General features: G+C 61.4%; 1 protein-coding gene across 1 annotated transcript in view; it reads right to left on the bottom strand.

Moving 5' to 3' along the window:
• Positions 1-2,794: 2,794 nt before the first annotated feature.
• KMT2A (lysine methyltransferase 2A) overlaps positions 2,795-21,345 on the bottom strand; it is an 81,170-nt gene continuing 62,619 nt past the window's right edge. The window contains exons 21-37 of the mRNA XM_038754299.1: positions 20,145-20,282; positions 18,334-18,492; positions 17,978-18,095; positions 17,803-17,881; positions 17,458-17,618; positions 16,674-16,856; positions 15,800-16,454; positions 13,522-15,709; positions 12,109-13,403; positions 10,967-11,031; positions 10,117-10,287; positions 9,676-9,750; positions 8,866-9,040; positions 8,632-8,739; positions 3,684-3,767; positions 3,364-3,493; positions 2,795-3,092 (exon numbers count right to left, since the gene is read on the bottom strand). Coding sequence (XP_038610227.1) covers positions 2,817-3,092; positions 3,364-3,493; positions 3,684-3,767; positions 8,632-8,739; positions 8,866-9,040; positions 9,676-9,750; positions 10,117-10,287; positions 10,967-11,031; positions 12,109-13,403; positions 13,522-15,709; positions 15,800-16,454; positions 16,674-16,856; positions 17,458-17,618; positions 17,803-17,881; positions 17,978-18,095; positions 18,334-18,492; positions 20,145-20,282 — 6,060 coding nt within the window. The 3' untranslated portion in view covers positions 2,795-2,816. The remainder of the gene's footprint in view (positions 3,093-3,363; positions 3,494-3,683; positions 3,768-8,631; positions 8,740-8,865; positions 9,041-9,675; positions 9,751-10,116; positions 10,288-10,966; positions 11,032-12,108; positions 13,404-13,521; positions 15,710-15,799; positions 16,455-16,673; positions 16,857-17,457; positions 17,619-17,802; positions 17,882-17,977; positions 18,096-18,333; positions 18,493-20,144; positions 20,283-21,345) is intronic.

Raw genomic sequence — 21,345 nt, 5'->3', positions numbered from 1 at the left:
TGTTAAGAGAATTAAAAGCCATGGACTGATACTGAACTAGGCTCTGTTACATGGTGCATCACTATATTAGTTCCTATATATATATACCATATTTATATTTATTTGAAGACCAAAAGGAGAGAGAGAAGTTGCAGGTATTCAGAGTGCGAGACCGGCAGGCCGGCCGGACTCGACCGGCGTTCGTTGAGTCCGCAAAACCATCCGCTCCGGAACCTCGTGTATTGCTTGGAAAATGAGATCGAATGAACGCACCCAGCCCTTTACGATGACCCGCTTTTCCTCGGAGTGAAACAGGGAGGATTGGTTTCTACAGGGAGAATAAAGGGATAATTTAAAAAAAGAAAAAAGGGCGCCCATCACGGTTTGGATTCGCAGTACTTCCAGGAGGCTGTGGTGGACTGTCAGTCCGTAGAAAAGATACATTCATTGCTCGGCCGGGGGGCTGTGTGGGGCGGTCTGGGGATGGGGGGCGGTGGGGTTCCTCTCCCCCGTCCCCCCTGCCTCGCTTCCCGGTCCGCTGCTTGGGGGCAGCTCGGTGGTCGGCCCCGCCGGCCCCCGGGAGCGCCGGCTCCGGCCCCGAGGAGGACGAGCCGGAGCGCCGGCCGGCCGACCGCTTCCCGGAGGAGCCGGGGGGTCGGCGGGGTCACCGGGGCCCGGCAGCGGCGCTGAAGTTTGGCAATGAACTCGCGGGTGGGTTTGCGGCGGCGGCGGCCCCAGAAACCGTTGGTCGTGACCCCGGGGGACCGGGAGGAGCCGCGGGCCCCTCCCCGCCCCCAGTCCCCCCAGTGCCTTGCGGAGCAGGGGGAGGGAGTGAGTGGGAAGGGGAGAGGACGGGGGGGGCTCGGTCCGGCACGCCCCAGCTGGGCTGCCGGACTGAGATTTACCCCCCCTCCCGCCCCCCGACTGGCCTTTTGGGTCTCTCCGGGTAAGAACCGGCGACCCGTCAGTGCATCAATCGTTTCAGTAACAATGCAGCTTAAGGTTTCATTTAAAAAAATAAGGGGACAAAAGAAAGACTTCGAACCCCCCTCACACAGTGCAATAAGAAAGGAGAAGCCTGGGCGCCACGAGGGCCCCGGGCCGGCGCCCCCCGAGTGCCCCCGGCTCCTCTCCCTATCGCTCCGGCGCCCGCGGTCCCGTCCACGGGGCCAGGCCGGGATGGGGGCGAGGAAGGCGGTGATATACCCGAGGAGCCCGAGGCCGGGACTGAGTTCTATTGCTTCTCAAGGTTTCCACAGGAATGGTGCCGGGGGGGGCAGGCCGTCGGGACGGAGCCGGGGTGCCCCTCCGAGAGGGAGGGAAGGGGCAGGCCTCGGAGAACCCGCTTGCCAGGCTGAAGGCCCGGGGCCAGAGGGAAGCCAGTTCTGCCGGGGGACCGGTGGGCGAGGAGTGGCTAAGCGAGGATGGGAAAACGGCAGGCTTCCACCCGGGAGGCGGCCAGGGAAGAGGAGCGGGCTTTGGAAAAGGAGACTGCGGCCTGCACGGAGCAGGGAGGGAGGGCCCTTCCTCAAGCGGGAGGCCGCCCTCCGTCCTATTTTTGATCCGGCCCGGCTCTGCCCGGCCGGGGTGGGGGGGGGAGGAAATCAGCTGCTCAAGTCGACAAGGCATAAACAAGCTTTTTACGCCAAACACCAACAAAAAAAAATTCACCCTGGTGATTGGGGCGGGGAGAGAGGGGCGACGGTGGCGGGGGGGGGAAGGTCGGATGGGAAAGTCAGACTTTACGTGGACAGCTGAATAGTTTCTCTAACTTCATCCTATGAAAATAAAAAAATTATTAAAAACAGATCTTCTCTTAAATTAGGATAATACCACGGTTTAAAAAATAGCCTCGTCATAAGTGCCTCTCCCTATGAAGTGCTTTCCATAGAAAAATATACAAAATCTATTTACATTTATAAAACCTTAAATATTAAACTGTAAACAGAACAGAGTAAAATCCAATGACTTAATTTAAGAGGTTCGGGCCGACCGCCCCCGGGGGCTGGGGGCCGAGGGGTGGGGGGGAGGAGGAGGAGGGAAGGGGGCCGGGAGGGCGGAGAGGGGACGCGACCGCCGCCTTCCCTAGGGCCCAACGGGGAGCCCGGCGAGCGGTGCGTCACCGCCCTCCGTTCCCTCGCCGCCGTCCGACCCGCTCCTCCGGGGCCTGGCGACCCGCTTAGTGTTCTGCTTGGAGCTTCGGCCGGGGCCGGGCCCCGGGGCCTTCCTAAGGGAGAAAGCAAGCCGTCCGGCTGCCGGGCTCGGAGCCTCTTCGCATCCCGGCTCCCTTCCATCGGGCCAAACCGCGTCCGCTTTCCCGAACTCCCGGGAAAGGGAGCGTCTCCCACGGGGGATTCCTCTGAAGCCAACCTTTTTAAGGGGCGGGGATGGGGAGACGGGGAAGGTGGGTGCCTGGGGGTCCCTTCCCCCAACTGAACCTCTTTCTGAGGGTCCCCGGACGGAGCTCCTCCTCCAAGATGGACACGGCCAACACTCCTGCTGGGGCCACCCGCGCCGGCCAGCAATAGGCGGCCTTGGGCCACGAGGGATTCGGCCCCCGAGCCGGCCACAGACGGGCCAGCGGAGTGCCGCCTCCCCACACGGGCGATGCCCGCCCGCCCCGCTTCGGCGTCGGCCGGGCCAGGGGGTGCGCACCCCGGGGATCTTTTCCGAATCGCCATCTCCCTCTCAGCAGGGACCGCGCGGGGGGTGCCGCCGGACGAGTGCCCGGAAGGAAGGCCCGACCGGCGGCGGGCTCCTCAGCAGCCGGCCCCGTGGCTCTGCCCGCTTTCGGTCCCCTCCCGGCCCCCACGGGTGAGGAGCTGAGGGGCAGCGGGCTAGTTGAGGAACTTCCGACACTTCTTGGCACCGCAGTTGCAGGGCAGCTTGTTGCTGGCGTCCTCGATGGGGAACTTGTAGTCGTACGTGAGCTCCTCGCCGCGGTAGATCTTGCGCATGGCGAAGATGACGATGTGCTTCTGGCCGTCGATGTGGATGACCCGCGAGTAGCAGTTGGGCTCGCACGAGTGGTTGATGAAGCGGGCCGCGTTGCCGTGCACGGTGGCGTCCACCACTTCCGAGTCGTCGATGCGGAACATGTAGCAGCCGATGCCCTGGGGGGCCGGGGAGGGGGCAGAGGGGCGCCCGGTGACCGTCGGGGACCAGAGTGGTCCCGCCGGCGGAGCCGATCGACGCGGACCCGAGCTGGGACCCTCCTGCCAGAGAAGCTCTTGGGGGGGGCGGGTGGGATGACAGCAGGGCTGGGGAAGGGGATGGGACCCGCAGGTGGGAATCCCCTGAGCCCCTAGGGCGGGCACCTGGCTGAGGACGACCCCCACCCCCGGCGCCCGCCTGCCCCGGGGCCGGAGAAGACTCGGGCCTCACCTTGCCGTCGTAATACTTCTCCCGCTTGTCCGTCAGGATGGAGCGGATGACGTTGCCCGAGTACTCGATGACCATCTCTCCCGCGTCGATGTTCCTCTTGCAGAAGAGCCCCCGGCCGTGGATGGCAGACCTGGGGCACCCGCCGGGGAAGGGGCTGGAGCTGCTGGATCCCGGCCTCTGGGCCAAGGACCGCGGTGGTCCGGCTCGTCTCTTAGGGATGACTGAGTAGAGCCGGACCGGGAGACGACCCCACCCCCCCCACCCCGTGTGGGAGGCAGCTTCGGCGCCGCCTGCTCGCCCAGCCCACGCCCCGGCCATACCTGTAGACCCCGACGGCCTCCTTGGAAGTCTTCTTCAGATGTCGGAACCGCATGGGCATGGGCAGATCCATGCTGGTGGCCCTCCTGTAAGACAGGGAAACACAGCGAGAGATGGAGAGGAGACGGTGTGAGTGAGAAAGAGAGAAAAGAAGAAGAAAGAGAAACCCACACTGCCAATCAAGTCGCACCGGGCAACAGTCGACTTTGTGCTGAAAAGAGGAGCACAGCAGACCAACCAATCAATAGAACAGACCTATCCCCTCTGTTACTCATTCATTCATTCATTCAGTCGTATTTATTGAGCGCTTACTGTGTGCAGAGCACCGGACTAAGCGCTCGGGAAGTCCAAGTTGGCAACACATAGAGACGGTCCCTATCCAACAGCGGGCTCACGGTCTAGGAGCAGCGTGGCTCAGGGGGAAGAGCCCGGGCTTTGGAGTCAGAGGTCATGGGTTCGAATCCCAGCTCTGCCACCTGTCTGCTGTGTGACCTTGGGCAAGTCACTTAGCTTCTCTGAGCCTCAGTTCCTTCCCCTGTAAAATGGAGATTAAGGCTGAGAGCCCCACGTGGGACAACCTCATCACCTTGCATCCCCCCCGCAGCGCTTAGAACAGTGCTTTGCACATAGTAAGCGCTTACCAAGCACCATCATTATTATTATTATTAGACAGCAAAACGAAACATATTAACAGAATAAAATAAATAGAATAAATATGTACACATAAAATAAATAAATGTATTCTCCCAAGTGCGCAGTACAGTGAGTGCTCTGCGCGGAAAGTATGATCGACTGAGCGTCTCCTGCACGCACTGTGCTACGTGCCTGGAAAGATACAACTGAATTAGTGGATGAGATCCCTGCCCTCAAGGAGTTTACAGTCCCCTGTTTTTGCACAGCACTGGACTAGGACCTTGGGTGAATCTAACAGAATTAGTAGACCTGATCCCGGACCTTAATGACCTCACCATCGAAGAGGGGAGACAGACGGACACTAAAATTCACTAGATAAAACTAGACGTGTACTTACTGAAAGGGGGAGTGGGTTTGATCATTTGAGTGTTAGGTGACACTGAAGGGGGTCATTGGAAGGATAGAAAACGGGGAGATTAGAAATTAACTGAAGAAGACCTCCTGGAGATGAGATTTCAGAAGGGCTTTGAAGGTGGGGAGGGCTGCGGTCTGTTGGATATGAAGGAGAAGGACGGTTTGGGGGTTTTTTGGTTTTAAAAGGTATCTGGTAAGCGCTTACTAGGTGCCAGGCACTGTGCTAAATGCCGGGGTAGTTAAGATAACCAGGATAGACACGGTGGTTTGTACCGAGAGAAGGGTCGAGGAACTTGTTCGTAGGAGGGAGAGAAGGGACTGACGGACTGCTTTATAGCAAACGGTCGGGAGTTGGGAGGTGTTGGAGGAGAGACGTGCGCAGAACCAGCTTTTAGAAAAATGGTCCGGGTGGCAGAGGGAACTGCGGATGGGACGGGGTGAGGCTGGAGGCAAGGTCAGCGAAAGGCCGATGCAGCAGTCAAGCCATCACGGGGGCCTCTTGGATTATTATTACGATGTTTTCTGTGAAGCGCTTACTATGTGTCAAGCCCTGTGCTAAGTCCTGAGCTGGATAAAGTCAATTCATTCATTCAATCGTATTTATTGAGCGCTTACTGTGTGCAGAGCACTGTACTAAGCACTCGGGAAGTCCAAGTTGGCAACATATAAAGACGGTCCCTACCCAACAGCGGGCTCACAGTCTAGACTTTGGGCCAGCTGTGTGACTTTGGGCAAGTCGCTTAACTTCTCTTTGCCTCAGTTACCTCATCTGTAAAACGGGGATTAGGACTGTGAGCCCCCCCCGTGGGACAACCTGATCACCTTGTAACCTCCCCAGCGCTTAGAACGGTGCTTTGCACGTTGTAAGCGCTTAATAAATGCCATTAGTATTATTATTAGAAGTCAATCAGGTCGGATCCAGGCCCTGCCTCAGCTGGGGCTCACGGTCTGCGCGTGTGTGTCGGGGGGAGAACGGGCATCGGATTCCCATTTTAAAGATGAGGAAAGCGAGGGCACGGATAAGTTAAGTGACTTGCCCAAGGTCTCACAGCAGGCAACTGGCAGAGCCAGGGTTAGAACCCAGGTCCCCTGATTCCAGCGCTTAGACCAGTGCGTTGCACATAGTAAGCACTTAGCAAATACCATCATTATTATTCCCAGGCCCGTTGCTCTGTCCGCCGGGAACACTGCTCGGATAAGGAGGAAGGGATGGAAATATCCCCCCTGAGAAGCAGTGAGGCTCAGTGGAAAGAGCCCGGGCTTTGGAGTCAGAGGTCATGAGTTCAAATCCCAGCTCCGCCAATTGTCAGCTGTGTGACTTTGGGCAAGTCACTTAACTTCTCTGGGCCTCAGTTCCCTCATCTGTAAAATGGGGATCAACACTGTGAGCCCCCGTGGGACAACCTGATCACTTTGTAACCTCCCCAGTGCTTAGAACAGTGCTTTGCACATAGTAAGTGCTTAATAGATGCCATCACTATTATTATTATTAAATATCGGGGAGGAAGAAATGGTGGGATTTAGCACAGGATGATCCTGATAATGATATTTGTTACGCACTGTCTCTGTGCTAAGCACTGCGCCAAGCACTATGAGAGATACAAGCTAATCAGGTCCTCCGGAATGTAAACGGGAGTTCAAAGAGAGAGAGCTGTCAAGGATAATGTATGTATGCATATACGTATACATAGGTATATATGTTTGTACGTATTTATTACTCTATTTATTTATTTTACTTGTACATATTGATTCTATTTATTTTATTCTGTTAATATGTTTTGTTCTCTGTGTCCCCCTTCTAGACTGTGAGCCCACTGTCGGGTAGGGACCGTCTCTATATGTTGCCAACTTGTACATCCCAAGCGCTTAGTACAGTGCTCTGCACACAGTAAGCGCTCAATAAATACGACTGAATGAATGAACGAATAGCGTCAAGGTGAGGGGCTCGAAAGATGGGGAGGATGGTGGGATGACTGGGATGGAAAACTAGGACAGGGGAGGATCTCGGAGGGAAGATGAGGACACTCATTCATTCATTCAATCGTATTTATTGAGCGCTTACTGTGTGCAGAGCACTGTACTAAGCGCTTGGACATACTGTGCTTGAAGCGAGACATCCACACAGACATGTCCTAGGGGAAAAAGGAAATATAAGCGAGGTCAGGGTTCGAGAACCAGGCTGGGGAGAGGATGGGGAGCAGCGTGGCTCAAGAGAGGCAGCGCGGCTCAGTGGAAAGAGCCCGGGCTTGGGAGCCAGAGGTCATGGGTTCTAATCCCAGCTCCGCCACATGTCTGCTGTGTGACCTTGGGCAAGTCACTTCTCTTCTCTGAGCCTCGGTTCCCTCATCTGTAAAATGGGGATTAAGATCGTGAGCCCACGTGGGACAATCTGATCACCTTGTATCCCCCCCAGCGCTTAGAACACTGCTTTGCACATAGTAAATGCTTAATAAATGCCATTATTATTATTACTATTAGGAGGAGAGGAGGGAGGGAGTCAGGGGAAATGAGGGGAGGAGATCCACAACAGAGCCTTGACGGTTACTCCTGATTAGGGGGTGGAAGGCAGATGAAGAGACTGAGAATGGGCAGAAGAAAGGGCTGGTAAAGAGGTGAGGGCCCGGTGAAGAGGAATAATAATAATAATAATGGCATTTATTATCATTAATAATAATAATAATACTAATAATAATGGCATTTGTTAAGCGCTTACTATGTGCAAAGCACTGTTCTAAGCACTAGGGAGGTTACAAGGTGATAAGGTTGTCCCACGGGGGGCTCATAGTCTTCATCCCCATTTTACAGATGAGGGAACAGAGGCACAGAGAAGTGAAGTGACTTGCCCAAAGTCACACAGCCGACAAGTGGCGGAGCCAGGATTTGAACCCATGACCTCTGACTCCAAAGCCCGGGCTCTTTTCCACTGAGCCACGCTGCATCTCTAAGTGCTTACTATGAGCAGAGCACTGTTCTAAGCGCTGGAAGACTAAACTTCTAGACTGTGAGCCCACTGTTGGGTAGGGACCGTCGTCTCTAGATGTTGCCAACTTGTACTTCCCAAGCACTTAGTCCAGTGCTCTGCACACAGTAAGCGCTCAATAAATACGATTGATTGATTGGAAGACAGAAGTAGCATGGTCTAGCGGATACAGCACGGGCCTGGAAACCAGAAGGAGCTGGGTTCCACTTTCGACTCCGCCGCTCGTCTACCTCGGGCAAGTCACTTCGCTTCTCTGTGCCTCAGTTACCTCATCCGTAAAATAGGTATTGAGACTGGGAGCCCCAGGGACATGGACTGTGTCCAACCTGATTTACTTTGAATCCACCTGGTGCTCCGAGCAGTGCCCGGCACAAAGTAAGCGCTTTAATACCGTTTAGAATAAAAAAAAGGCCCCAAAGAGAGCGGGAGGGTGACGAAATTGGCCCCTCTGCTTCCCAGAGCCCGCGGCCCTGTACTCCTCACCCACCTCCGCCCCGTCCCTACGCCCGCTCGGCCCCCGCCCCTCTCCCTCCAGCCCCCCGCTGCTGAGAGGAGCAGCACGGATCAGCGGAAAGAGCACGGGCCGAGGGGGTCAGAGGACCTGGGTTCTAATCCCGGTTCCGCCACTTGTCTGCCGGGTGACCTTGGGCAAGTTACTTCACTTCTGTGCCCGAGTTTCCGGATCTACAAAATAGGGATTAAATTCTACTCCCTCCTTCTTGATTGTGAGCCCCAAGTGGGATAGGGACTACGCCCAGCCTGATTAACTTGCATCCATCCCAGCGCTTCGTACGCCGCTTGGCGCATAGTAAGCGCTTCACAAGTACCATCGTCGGCGGCATCATCATCATCATCACAGGGTCAGCTCCCCCGTCTCGGCTTCCTCCTCTCCCCTTCCCAGCAGTCCCGTGGCCCTCGCTCACCGAGCCGACTTCAGCTGTACCTCCTCCTCCTCCTCGTCGTTGGGGTTGTACTCGGGGGGCTGGCGGTGTTTGGAAGCCAGGAAGTTGAACATGTCAAATGCTGACTTCCTGGAGGCCCAAGAGGAAAGCCCCCGGGTCGGCGGGGGCAGGCGCCCGGGGCCTAACCCTCGGGGCCGTCCCCCAGCCTTGGATGGGCCCCGGACCCCCCTCCACCGCTCCCCCCGGGGCCCTTGCCTCAGGTGGACCTCGGCCCGGGCCGAGCCGTGAGGGTTCAGCGGGGGCTCGTTGGCCTCCTCCGGCTTGTGGAAGCGGAACTTGTAGTTGCGACAGTGTTTGGCGCCGGACAGCTGCTCGATGAGGAACACCACCGCGTCGTGGAGGATCCCCAGCATCCGCAGGCCACTCACACCTGCAGGGGGGGGAGAGGGAGGGGCGGCAGATGGCCGATGACGAGAGGTCCGGGGTGGGCGGGACCGACCGAGCGGGGGGCATCCCGGGACAGGCTCGCCGGGGCTGCTCAGTTGCCAAGTGTTTCGGAGGGAAGGGATTCGATTTCCCCAGCAGACGGGCGCCCGGACCTCCGTGACCTTAGCCCAGATGTTGAGCGAGACCACGTAAATGGAAAAGCCCACAAACCAGAACCACGGACCTTCTGGGTCTGGGGGCTTCTTCCAGTCCCTGGGCGGGCAACCGCCCCCATGACTTTCTGAGCCAGGCTCGTTCATCCCAGGTCCCTGACAAGACCAGAGTTCTTGAAACGGGGCCTGTTCGCTCTCTGGATCCCGTTTCTTCCCCGATCCCTCAGCCCTCCCTCCTCTTCGCCCTGGCGCTCCTAGTGAAAAGCCAGCCCCTCCATCCCCGCTGGGCTCCCCCTCGTCCCGCAATGGCGTGGCCGCCCCCGGATCTGGGGGAGCCTCCCCCGGGGCCAGGGAGAGAGGTGGTTCGTGGTTGGGCCGCCTGCTCGGAGAACCAACTTAGCCTCGGGGCCGACTACCGGGAGCGGCGCTCCGGCGGCCCTGGGCCAGACCCGGCTGCGGTCCTTACCTGCGAACGAGAGCTGCTTCAGACGGGCGTTGGATCGAGCCTCCTGAACTTTGTCGGTCAGGGACTTCCAGGCATCTGGGCAGAGACGACCGAGAGGCGCACAATGAGCCGTCCCCTCGGCCCGTTTCCCCCGCGCCAGGGCTAGGCTTCGGCCCGGGGTGTCCTCCGCCTGCTTCTCTCGCCCCTTTATGCCAGGCCTCTAACTGGGCAGCAGGCAGGAAGGGCTGGCGTCCGGCTCCAGGGGAGAGCCCCAAATGCCCACTACCCCCTGAGGCTCAGCAGTTCCACCTCCCCAAACAAGGACCAGGCAGCAGGCAGGTGCTGGGGTAGACCTCTCTTCTTTTTTCCTCCTCCAACTTGTCGCCTCGGGCACAGGCGCTAAGCGAGCACAACCCTCCGAAAGCCCGCCTCCTCAAAAGCAGTCCAGAGACCCCCGCTCACCCTCGATGCTTTCCGCGCAGATCTGGAAGCCGTCGTCACTCGAAATCTCGAAGACCAGCCCTTTCTTGGGCTTCTTTTCGCCGACGCTCTCCTTCCGCCTCTGTTCCTGCTGGAGCCAGAACATCAGCGGGGAGCTGAAGGTGTTCTCCTCTTCCTCGGCGGCTTTCGGCTCTTCGAGGGAGAAAAGGAGGTTGGGGGGTGGGCTGGGCGTGCTGACCCGAAACACGTTCACAACCCCCCGCTCCGTCCAACCCCCACCAGAGGATCACGAAACCATGGCCCGGGTGGGCCGCTGGGCTGGTCCCGCTGCCTTTCTTGTGAAAACCCACCCGGATTGTGGCAGCTCAGATCGATCGATCTAGCGACGCCATTTACCCAGCGCTTACTTTGTGCAGGGCACTGTATTAAGCGCTTGGATCCAGCAGGGATCTGGGGGCCCTGAAGGGGGAATGGGAAAAAAGGGAAGAGGAAAGGAGGGAGAATGGAGAGAACGAGGAGGAGGGGTGAAGAGATGACGAGGGGGAGGCAAAGGTGATAGGAGAAGGTAAGGAGAACGAGGAGGATGGGAAAGGAAGGGGAGGGGAAGGGAACTTTCTTCCTAACTTCCCCAAGATTTTGAAGGACTCGCGGATGGAGCCGGAGAGGTGTAGGATGCCACTGCCCCAGAGCGAGAGCATTAGCCTCTTTCTTTGGTGACCTCCTGGACATTCAATTTAGTCTCCTGGCAGCCAAACCAACCCGGGGCTGCTCCCCGAGAGGCAACAGGACGAGAGAAAGCAGGCCAACGGCTCCCATGGGGGAGCGTCCCGAGCCCTGGGCTTCCTCTCCCGGGGGACGCCATGCCACACACCTGCACTCCCTCGCTCGCTCGGGGGACTCGTCATTGCCCGAGCCTCAGGGAGAGCCGTCGCTTGCCTGGAGGAGAGAAAAACCGAGCTGTGAGGAACAGGGGGCTGCGGGCGGTCCTCTTCCCTCTCCCAGGGACATGGTGGGCCCCGTCCCGTTAGCTGGGAGCGGATGTTTATTTTTAAATGGCATCTGTTGAGCTCTTACCATGCGCTAGGCACTGTACTAAGCGCCGGGGTAGACGCAAGGTTAGACAGTCCCTGTCCCACAAGGGGCTCACATTCTTACGCCCCATTTTCTGAAGAGGTAACTGAAGCAAAGAGAAGTGAAGTGACTTGTCGAAGGGCACACAGCAGACAAGTGGCGGAGCTGGGATTAGAACCCGGGTCCTTCTGACTCTGGGCCCGAGCTCTACCCACTAGACCATGTTGCTCCCAAGAGCTGTGACTGCTGCCTGGATGGAGAGTCCTCAAAACAGAGGCTCTTTCTTTGTCCTCTCCGGGGTGGGTCCACTGGCCAACGGCTTCTCCTTGCGGGCCGAGACGCAGGAGGGCGGATCGGCCCGCTCGGCCGCCGGCAGAGCCACTCGGGCCGTTCCCGGGCCTCTCCTCCTCGAAGCAGCGAAGCTGGGTAACGTCCCGATCGGGCGCAGGCCGTCCCGGCGGAGGCTCAACCCCAGGGCCGGGACCTCTTCCCGGCTCACCCCGTGGGCCGCCCGCGTTCCCGGGGTGAGGGCCGATCTCCGCTGGCCGCATCCTGCCCGTCGGTCCTTGCGGCCGGGGGCCTGGGACGGACTCGATCCGCCGATGGGGTTTACTGAGTGCTGAGGGCAGGGTGACGGGCTTGAGCGCTTGGGAGAGCGTGCTAGATTTGTCAGTAGACACCCAGCGATCCCAGCCCTCAAGGGGCTTCCGGTCTTGCAGGGGAGAAACGAGCGCTTTGGGCCGTTAAGAGGGCCCTCGGACGGAACCAACCGCTCCGGCGGGTGTCCTGGACTGCCCTCTCCACCCGCCGGGCACCACGGGGCTCCCCGGAACCCGCCGCAGGAACCTCGGGATGGCATCGTAGGCCGACGGGGCCGAGAGAAGGGGCGGGGTACCTGGCTCCCTGACGGTCCTGCTCCCCCTTGCCCCCCGGGCTACTTACCCCACGTCCGGGGATGACGTGTCCGCATCTGGGGCGGGAGGTTCGGGGGACCCGACACAACACCCGTGCGAGGCCTTGTGCTTCTTGCCGTTTCCCTGGTCCGCCGGGGGCGGGATCCGCTTGGCCTTCGTCTTCGGCCTGGCGGGGCCCGGGGGCGCCGGCCGTCCGGAAGGCGGGGACCCACCGGGCGAGGCCGAGCCGGCGGGCCTGGCCGCCGCCGCCGCCGCTTTGCTCGGCTCGGGCTCGGCGCCGCCGGGCCCTTCCACGAGCTGGGGATAGCCGGACGGCTGGGGGCCGGAGGCCGAGGCCTGGTCCGGCTGGGAAGACGCCAGCCCCGTTTTGCTCCCCAGGAGCTGGGACACGTGCTGGAGCCCGTAGGGCCCTTCCCGGTCCCCGGCTGATGGCGGGACCGTCGCGCCCAGGGTCTGCGCCGGGGGCAGCACGCGGATGCCGGAAGAGGTGGTCGCGGCTGCGGCGGACGGGGTCTGCGACGATCCCATCTGGGGGAACATGCTGGAGCCGGGGGGCAGGGCCACGTGTTGCGGTGGCGGCGGCTGCTCCTGGAGGCCCAGGCTCTGCTGGCTGGCTTTGATCAAGAGGTTGCCGATGGAGCCGACGTCCGGAGCCCCGAGCAGCCTGGGGCCGGTCAGGGCCACCGAGCCCTGCTGCCCCAAGCCGTGGCCGGCGACCGACCCTCCCGCGCCGGGAGCCGGGGCGCCCGGCACGGGCACGACGTTCAGGACCGGCGAACCCGCGGCCGGTCCCCCGGGGAGGTGGCCGGAGTCCGGGCCCATGGGGCCGGCCCCGACCGTGGCGGCCGGCCCCCCGCTCACGCCCGGTGGCAGCAGGGGCGTGGGCTCGAAATACATGACCCCGGCCTTGGACCGCTTGATGATGTTCGGGACGGTCCGGTGGGCCGAGGCGCCGCCCAGCGACCCCAGGTCCAGCAGGCCGGCGTGGCCGGGCAGCTGCGAGGGGGCGAAGTTGATGAGCGTCATGTTGGAGACCAGGTCGGGCGGGGGCGGGCCGCCGGAAGGAGCCAGCTTCTTGCTCCTGCGGGACTGCAGGCGGGAGATGGGCCGTTTCCGCAGCCCCGCGGGCGGGGCGGCGGCGGGGACGCTGGCCTCCGAGACCAGGAGCTGCGGGTCCGGGGTCGGCTGGACCCCGACCAGCAGGCCCGAGGGGGAGCTGCCCAGGTTGGGAGCGAAGCTGCCCTGGGAGGCCGCCGGGAAGCCGTGCAGGTGCTGGTGGTGGGCCATGGGGAGCAGCTCTTTGCCGGCCCGGGGGAAGAGGGGCTGAGCCGCCGGCAAGCCCGGATTCAGGCTCGGGGCCAGGGCCAGCCCGCCGCCGCCGCCGCCGCCGGCCCCGCCCCCCGCCGCCGCCGCCGCCCCCGCCGCCCAGGGGGCCCAGCACGGAGGCACCGGCCTCCATGGGGGCCGAGCCCACCGGCGGGGTCAGCTGGATCTTCTGGGTCACCCCGTTGGGGAGGGTCTGGAGGACGTACAGGGGCTGCAGGTTCTGGTTGACCACGAGGAGCTTCTCGGCGGCCGGTTTCAGGTGGGGCGGGGTGGTCTGGACGGCCGCGTTGGAGATCTGCGAGGGCCCGGGGCTGTTGGCGGGGCCGGGGCCGTACTTGGGGTTCTGCAGCGGCACCGTGGGCGAGACGGGCACCTGGAGGCCGGGGGGCCCGCCGTTCCCGGCCAACTCCTGGCCGCCGCGCCCGGGCTCCCCGGGGCCGCAGGGAGGGGGGCTGGCGATGTGGTCCGCCTCCAGGCGGCCCGGCAGGAAGCGGTCGGGAGTCCCGTGGCCCTCGGCCGCCGGCTCCCCGCCGGGGCTCAGCAGGGCCGGGTCCCCGTCGGCCGAGGCCGCCGCCGCCGCCGCCGCCGCCGCCGCCTTGTCCGGCCCGGCCCCCCTCTTCTCCGCGGACTCGGGGATGCCGGCCAGCCGGGGGGCGGCGTTCTGCCCGGGGACCGTGGGGCTGCGCGTGGTGAGGACGGACAGGTCGGAGGGCAGCTCCAGCGGCAGCTCGTACTGCTCCTCGGCCGAGATGGAGGAGGACACGCTGCTGTCCACCGGCTCGGCCGTGGGCAGCTGCTGGGAGAACACCTCGAAGAGCCCCATGTCCTTGGCGCGGTTGCCGTCCAGGCCCAGCCCCTCCCCGAGGGTCAGCAGCTCCGACGACGAGGACTCGGGGCTCTCGCCCAGCGCCTGCATGGAGGGGGTGTTCTTCAGGACGAAGTCCATGATGTCCGAGGGCAGGATGTTGCCGCAGTCGTCGCTGTTGTTGTTGTCCGAGTCGGACTTGAGGAGCTCGGTGTTGTACGTGTCCAGCAGGGTCTTGTCGGCGGAGGGCGGGCCGGCGTGGACCCTGCGGCCGGACTCCAGCGAGCTGAGCTGGGCCTCCAGCGGGTCCTGGCCCGGCGCTTTCCCCCGGCTCCCGGGGTGGCAGTTGTCGAGCTTCGGGTCGCCGCCGCCCTTGGGCCCCGCGCCGCCCTTGGCCGCCTGCTCCTTCTCCCCGGCTTCTTCCGGGCGGTCCGGCTTGAGGCCGTCCGTCCCGTTCTCTTTGCTGCTGCTCTTGGGGACGGGGTGGACCTTCCGGGCCGTGGCCGAGACGCTGGTGTCGCTCTCCGTCCCGTCGTCCACCCCGTCCAGCTGAGAGATCTTGGGGAGGCCGCACTGCTCCTCCTCCCGGAACAGGCCACGGGGCCCCAACCGCTCCTCTCCGCCGGAGGCGATCACCGTCCGGGTGAAGTTGTAGTAGTACAGGTCGTCTTCGTCCGAGGTGCTCAGGTCGTCGGCCCCGTCCACCTGCCCTTCCGCCGACCTCTTGCCCCGCTTCTTCCCCGACGAGTTGCTGTAGAAGGGGAGGTCCTCCTCGCCGTAGGACCGGACGCCGTAGAGCGGGGTGAGCCCGAAGAACATGTTGGAGCGGGCTCGGGCGCTGCGGCGGGGGTAGCGCCGCTTGTAGGCCCCGTCGTCCTGAGGCTTGGGACCGTCGGCGAGCAGCAGGCTCCGCTCCGGGGCGGGGAGACCCTGGTAGGCGGCCCGCTGGGGCTCCCGGGACGAAGGGTCGTGGGGGCCGGGCCGCCCCGCGGGGCCGTCCCCGGGGCTCTCGGACGACGAGGTCGGCGGCGGCGAGGACGACGACGACGGCGGCTCCGGCGGGCCGGCCGCCTCCGTCCCCGGGGGCGGGGTCTCCAGGCTGCCGTCCTTCGGCGGGTTTCGGGTGGGGCTCTCGCCTTCCATCTTGAGCGGGGTGAGGGTCACTTTGACCGTGCGCTTCCGCGGGGCCGGGGCCTCCTTGGCAGGGCCCTCCCCGTGCCCGGGCGGACCTCTGGGACCCGCCGGGGGCGGAGGGGCCCTGTCGCCGCTCTTCTCACCGGCGAAGTTATTACACTGCCTCGGGCCCAGGTGGTCGGGCATCGGGACGGGACCCGCGAACTCCAGCTTGGGGTTTCCTTCCGGGCTGCCAAGCGACGGGGCGGGGTCCGGGAAGGCCTTCGTGGGGTGCTTCTCGCGGAACGCCTCCTTAGAGGACTTCCTCCCTTTCTGCCTCCTGTCCCTGGACCCCACCAGCGAGCCCTCGCTGGAGCCGGGCGCTCTGCCGTTGGCACCGGCGGGTTTGGGAGCTCCGGCCTCCGGGTCCTCTCCGGGAGGAGCAGGGGGAGGAGCGGGAGGGGGAGGAGGGGGAGGGAGAGGAGGGGAGGCGTGTTCCGGCTGGGTGTGGTCGGCGGGTGGCTCGCGCTCTTTCCTCGGCCCCCTCGGGTGGTGAGGGGGGAAGGAAAGGGCCTCTTTGGAAGGCAACGGCCTCGAAGGGGACTCGGCGAAGGGGCTCGGTTTCCCGCCGACGTCGGTTGAGCCGTGGGCGGCGGCCGGCGCCCTCCCGTTCCCTGGGTAGGCCGGGCCCTCGGGGCCCTTGGCACCGAGAGCCCTGGCCCTGTCGCCCTTGGAGGAGAAGCCCCTGCCCGACGGCTCGGCCGCGCCGCTGAGCTTCGGCTCTCCCGCCGGAGGCCCGTCCGAGTGGCTCCCCTTTGGCCCGCCCGCGGCCGCTGCCCTCTGCGCACCCGGAGGGGTGGGGACGCCTTGACCCGCCGGGGCGCCCGGGGCCGGTGACCCCAGGGAGCGGTCGGCGGTCTTGGCCTGCGGCTCGTGGTCGGCGGGGGCCGAAGAGGCGCCGTGCCGGGCGGAGGCGGGCCCGGCTCTGAGGGGGGACGTCATTCGGAGCCTGGACTGCTGAGGCGACAGGGAGGAAGTGCTGTGGCGCCTGGAGCCGATGCTTCTCAGCCCGGAGGAGAGGAGCGGGTCGCCCACGGTGACGATCTCGTGGGCCGTTGGGGTAGGGCCCCCTGAGGGGGGAATCCCGACAAACAGTACGGTCAAAATGGGATCGGGGAGGGGGCTCCAACTGTACCTCCGGCAACGGCCACCCGCGCACGCCGGGCCGGGGGCTAACTTCTCCGACCAGCAGATCCACCCGGTCGACGGATCCACGGGCCCCTCGCCCGGCGAAGGGGGTCCCCCGTTCCGGGGCCAATGGCGCCAACCCCCCGATCAAAGCCCCTTACCCGCAGACGGCAGCGGCCGGGAGCCAGGGGAGCGCTGCGGTGGGGAGTAACTGGGAGGGCGGATCCTGGGGCCCTTGGCGATCATGTGATAGCAATAAGAGGCGGAGGTCTGGACGCGGGGAGGCCGGTCTGGGGACCGAGGCTTTCCAAGTTCGCCTGTACTCCGACTCGCTTTCAAAGTTTCTGGGGGAGGACAAAGAGAGGTGCTTCGGAGATTCCGTTCTGGTGAACGGGCCACACACACCCGGGATGACTGAAAAGCAGGTGATGGGACTGTCGGATCAACCTCAATCAATCACTCGATTGTATTTATTGAGCACTTACTACGTGCAGAGCACTCTACTACTTCTAGACTACTAGTCTACTACTTCTAGACTGTGAGCTCACTGTTGGGTAGGGACCGTCTCTATATGTTGCCAACTTGGACTTCCCAAGCGCTTAGTACAGTGCTCTGCACACAGTAAGCGCTCAATAAATATGACTGAATGAATGAATGAATGCTCGGGAGAGTATGGTATAACAGAATTAGTGGACACGTTCCCTGCCCATTATGAGCGTCCGGTTTTAGAAGGGAAGACAGACATTAATGTGAAGCTGGATGGATGGCGGTAACAGTAGAGACCCAACCCGGGCCATCCCGATTCTCTGTTCCTGCAGGTCAGTCCAGCCCCGGCCGCGGGCCCGCTCGACAGCTTTCGTTATTGCCCCGAGGGACTGGGGGTGGGGGGTGGGAGGGAGGTCAGGGACCCCCGTGGGTCCAGGGGTCACCGGAGGAGAGACTCACCGGAAGGAGGGGCTGGGCTGTGAGCGATCGTCCGGTTGTCATCGTGCTCGACGGTCCTGTTGATATCCGGCTCGACGACGGGGGGACGGCATTCCAGGATCTTGCACGTGTACACGCAGCGCTTCCGGGCATCTGTGGTGCTCCAGTACACCCTGGAACACCTGCATCGGGCCCACACGTGTGACCCGGGTGAGAGGGCCAAGCGGCCAAGTCCTCACTACCACCGCCCTCCGGAAGCTCGGGGCCGGGCTTCAAAACAGAAGGGCCAGAGGTCTCCTCTCCTCGGCCACGTGCGCCCGAGGCCCTGTGACTGAGCCGATTCGAACCCCTGCCCACCCCACTTACTGATAACCGATGGGAAACAGCTTGTCTTCACAGTCAGAGAGGTCGTTCAGAATTCCCAGGCAGTCAATCGTCATCGAGCCTAGCGGAGCAGAGGACCGGTAAGGAGGGGAGGGGAGGTGAAGGGGGCAGGAGCGGCCCCCCAGAGATCCAGCCCCGTCCCCGCTGCAGGCCTCACCGATCATCATGTGGATGTTCTCCGGTTCCAGGCCACTGAGAAACTTCCTCCTCAAGCTGAGCCCTTCGAAGTCCACGAATACTCGTCGAAGAACCTCAAATCCGTTCTCAGGAACCACCTTGAACAGAAGGCGGTTGGGGGTGGGCGGGTGGGGTGTTTTTGTGTGACCGCATCGCCCCGAAGTAAGCTACCCCACTTTCTCGGCTTCTGGTTTAACAGGCCCGCCCCATTCCCAACCCAAGCTCTCCCGCCGGGCAAGAACCACCCGAGCTTCAACCCTGAATCTCCCCCCAGTCCTTAGCACGGTGGCTGGTAGGAAGAATCCATCCAACCCGGGGGCCGGGGCGGGGTCTCACCTCGCCTTTGATCAGGTCGCGGTGTCGCTGGCAGTACACTTTCTTGTCATCCAGAAAGACGCAGTTCTTAGCTCGAGAGCACATGAAGTGGTAATTGCTGGTGCAGGACGTGAGGCAGCAACCCACGGTGGCCCCCGGCTTTTGGCAGCACTCGCACCTCTACAAACCCCGTTCAGACTGTCAGGCTCCTTACGTGGCGCCCGATGCCGCCGGGAGGTGGTCCCCGCCCGGATCCAGGGTGCTGCCGAGCACAGGCCGGGCTTCCCCGGACTGGCATCTATGGGGTCCAACTCATCCCAACCCACGGAGCCGATATAGCCCATCCTCTAGACTGTGAGCCCATCCTCTAGACTGTGAGCCCATTGTTGGGTAGGGACCGTCTCTATACGTTGCCGACTTGTACTTCCCAAGCGCTTAGTACAGTGCTCTGCAATAAATACGACTGAATGAATGAATATAGGAGCTGCCCTCCTGGCTGAACACTGGGGACTCCAGGACAGCCAATGGGAAGGGCACAGTACTACTAATAATAACAACGATGGCATTTATTAAGCGCTTACTATGTGCAAAGCACTGTTCTAAGCGCTGGGGAGGTTACAAGGTGATCGGGTTGTCCCACGGGGGGCTCACAGTCTTCATCCCCATTTTACAGATGAGGGAACTGAGGCCCAGAGAAGTGAAGTGACTTGCCCAAAGTCACACAGCCGGCAATTGGCGGAGTGTGTATATAATTCTATTTGTTCTGACGACTTGACACCTGTCCACATGTTTTGTTTTGTTGTGTGTCTCCTCCTTCGGAGCCAGCTGTTGGGTAGGGACTGTCTCTAGATGTTGCCAACTTGTACTTCCCAAGCGCTTAGTACAGTGCTCTGCACACAGTAAGCGCTCAATCAATACGATTGAATGAAGGAATGGATGAACTGGCAGAGCCGGGATTTGAACCCATGACCTCCGACTCCAAAGCCCGGGCTCTTTCCACTGAGCCACGCTGCTTCTCAAGTACGGGCCCGAACGGGAAGGGACCGGTCGGGAGATGGCTCCAGCAGTGGGAGGAGGGGAGCGTACTTTTGCTGACCACCCAATGGACGGCAGGGAGGGCCTGAGTCACAAAGCAGCCGGCTGCAGAGAGCCGTGGGCGCCATGGGACAGGGGCTCAGAAGCATAGAGAAGCAGCGTGGCTCAGTGGAGTCAGAGGTCATGGGTTCAAATCCCTGCTCCACCACTCGTCAGCTGTGTGACTTTGGGCAAGTCACTTCACTTCTCTGGGCCTCAGTTACCTCATCTGTAAAACGGGATTAACACTGTGAGCCCCACAGGGGGCAACCTGATCACCTTGTAAATTCCCCAGCGCTTAGAACAGTGCTCTGCACATAGTAAGTGCTTAATAATAAATGTCATTATAGCTTAGTGGACAGAGCACAAGCCTGGGAGCCTAAAGGACTTGGGTCTTAATCTGGGCTCCGCCACCTGTCTGCTGTGTGACCTTGGGCAAGTCACTTTACTACTCCGGGCCTCAGTTCCCTCATCTGGAAAATGGGGAGGAGGGTGTGATCCCCATGTGGGACAGGGACTGTGTCCAACCTGATTAGGGCCTCAGTTCCCTCATCTGGAAAATGGGGAGGAGGGTGTGATCCCCATGTGGGACAGGGACTGGGTCCAACCTGATTAACTTCTATCTACCCCGGCGCAGTAAGGGCTCGATAAATGCGATTGAATGAATGAATGAATGAATGCTTAGCGCACAGTAAGCGCTTAACAAGTACCATTATTATTATCGTCACGATTACCCTCTTCCGGGCCCAGGCTCTTACCAACTGCTTGCCCCGGATCACAGCCATGTGCACGTTCTTCAAGGAGCCGTCATCGTCTTCGAACACCTCCGCCGACCACAGGGCGCAGTTCACGTGGGTCCACTCGTTCTGGCCGATGTAAAGCAGGCGGCCGGCGTCCTACGAGGCGACAAGTGAAGAAGTGACCGCTCAGCCCGTGAGGATCCCTGGAGAGGTCCTGACGGCGTCCAGCAGGCCTATTAGAGCCCTAAAACTTCAAAGCCCCCCGATCCATACTTCATGCTGCTGCCCGGATTATCTTTGTCCAGAAACGCTCTGGGCATATTACTCCCCTCCTCAATAATCTCCAGTGGCTACCAATCAATCTGCGCATCAGGCAGAAACTCCTCACCTTGGGCTTCAAGGCTGTCCATCCCCTCGCCCCCTCCTACCTCACCTCCCTTCTCTCCTTCTCCAGCCCAGCCCGCACCCTCTGCTCCTCCGCCGCTAATCTCCTCACCGTACCTCGTTCTCGCCTGTCCCGCCATCGACCCCCGGCCCACGTCCTCCCCGGGGCCTGGGATGCCCTCCCTCTGCCCATCCGCCAAGCTCGCTCTCTTCCTCCCTTCAAGGCCCTGCTGAGAGCTCACCTCCTCCAGGAGGCCTTCCCAGACTGAGCCCCTTCCTTCCTCTCCCCCTCGTCCCCCTCTCCATCCCCCACATCTTACCTCCTTCCCTTCCCCACAGCACCTGTATATATGTATATATGTTTGCACATATTTATTACTCTATTTATTTATTTTACTTGTACATATCTATTCTATTTATTTTATTTTGTTAGTATGCTTGGTTTTTTTTCTCTGTCTCCCCCTTTTAGACTGTGAGCCCAATGTTGGGTAGGGACTGTCTCTATATGTTGCCAATTTGTACTTCCCAAGCACTTAGTACAGTGCTCTGCACATAGTAAGCGCTCAATAAATAAGATTGATTGATTGATTGATTGATTGATTGACCCAGAGATCCCCCCTCCCGTGGGGATTGGATGCGTTTCTAAGCAACTCCACAAACGGTCCGGTAGCCGAAACGGCTGACGTGGAAGGCAGAAACCACTGCTGGGCGTGGGGCAGGGATTCCAGGGAGGCCTTGAAGGTGGAGAGGGGCTCTAACTGCAGAAATAACCAGCCAGAGACAACCGGTGGCTGCCCCGACGTGAGCCCTCCTTTGTGTCTAGATCAAAGACGAC

This window comes from Tachyglossus aculeatus, chromosome 11, assembly GCF_015852505.1.
Source record: "Tachyglossus aculeatus isolate mTacAcu1 chromosome 11, mTacAcu1.pri, whole genome shotgun sequence".
Taxonomy (NCBI): Eukaryota; Metazoa; Chordata; class Mammalia; order Monotremata; family Tachyglossidae; genus Tachyglossus; species Tachyglossus aculeatus.
Note: the sequence above shows the minus strand (reverse complement) of the source record. Positions and strands in the feature narration are given on the sequence as shown.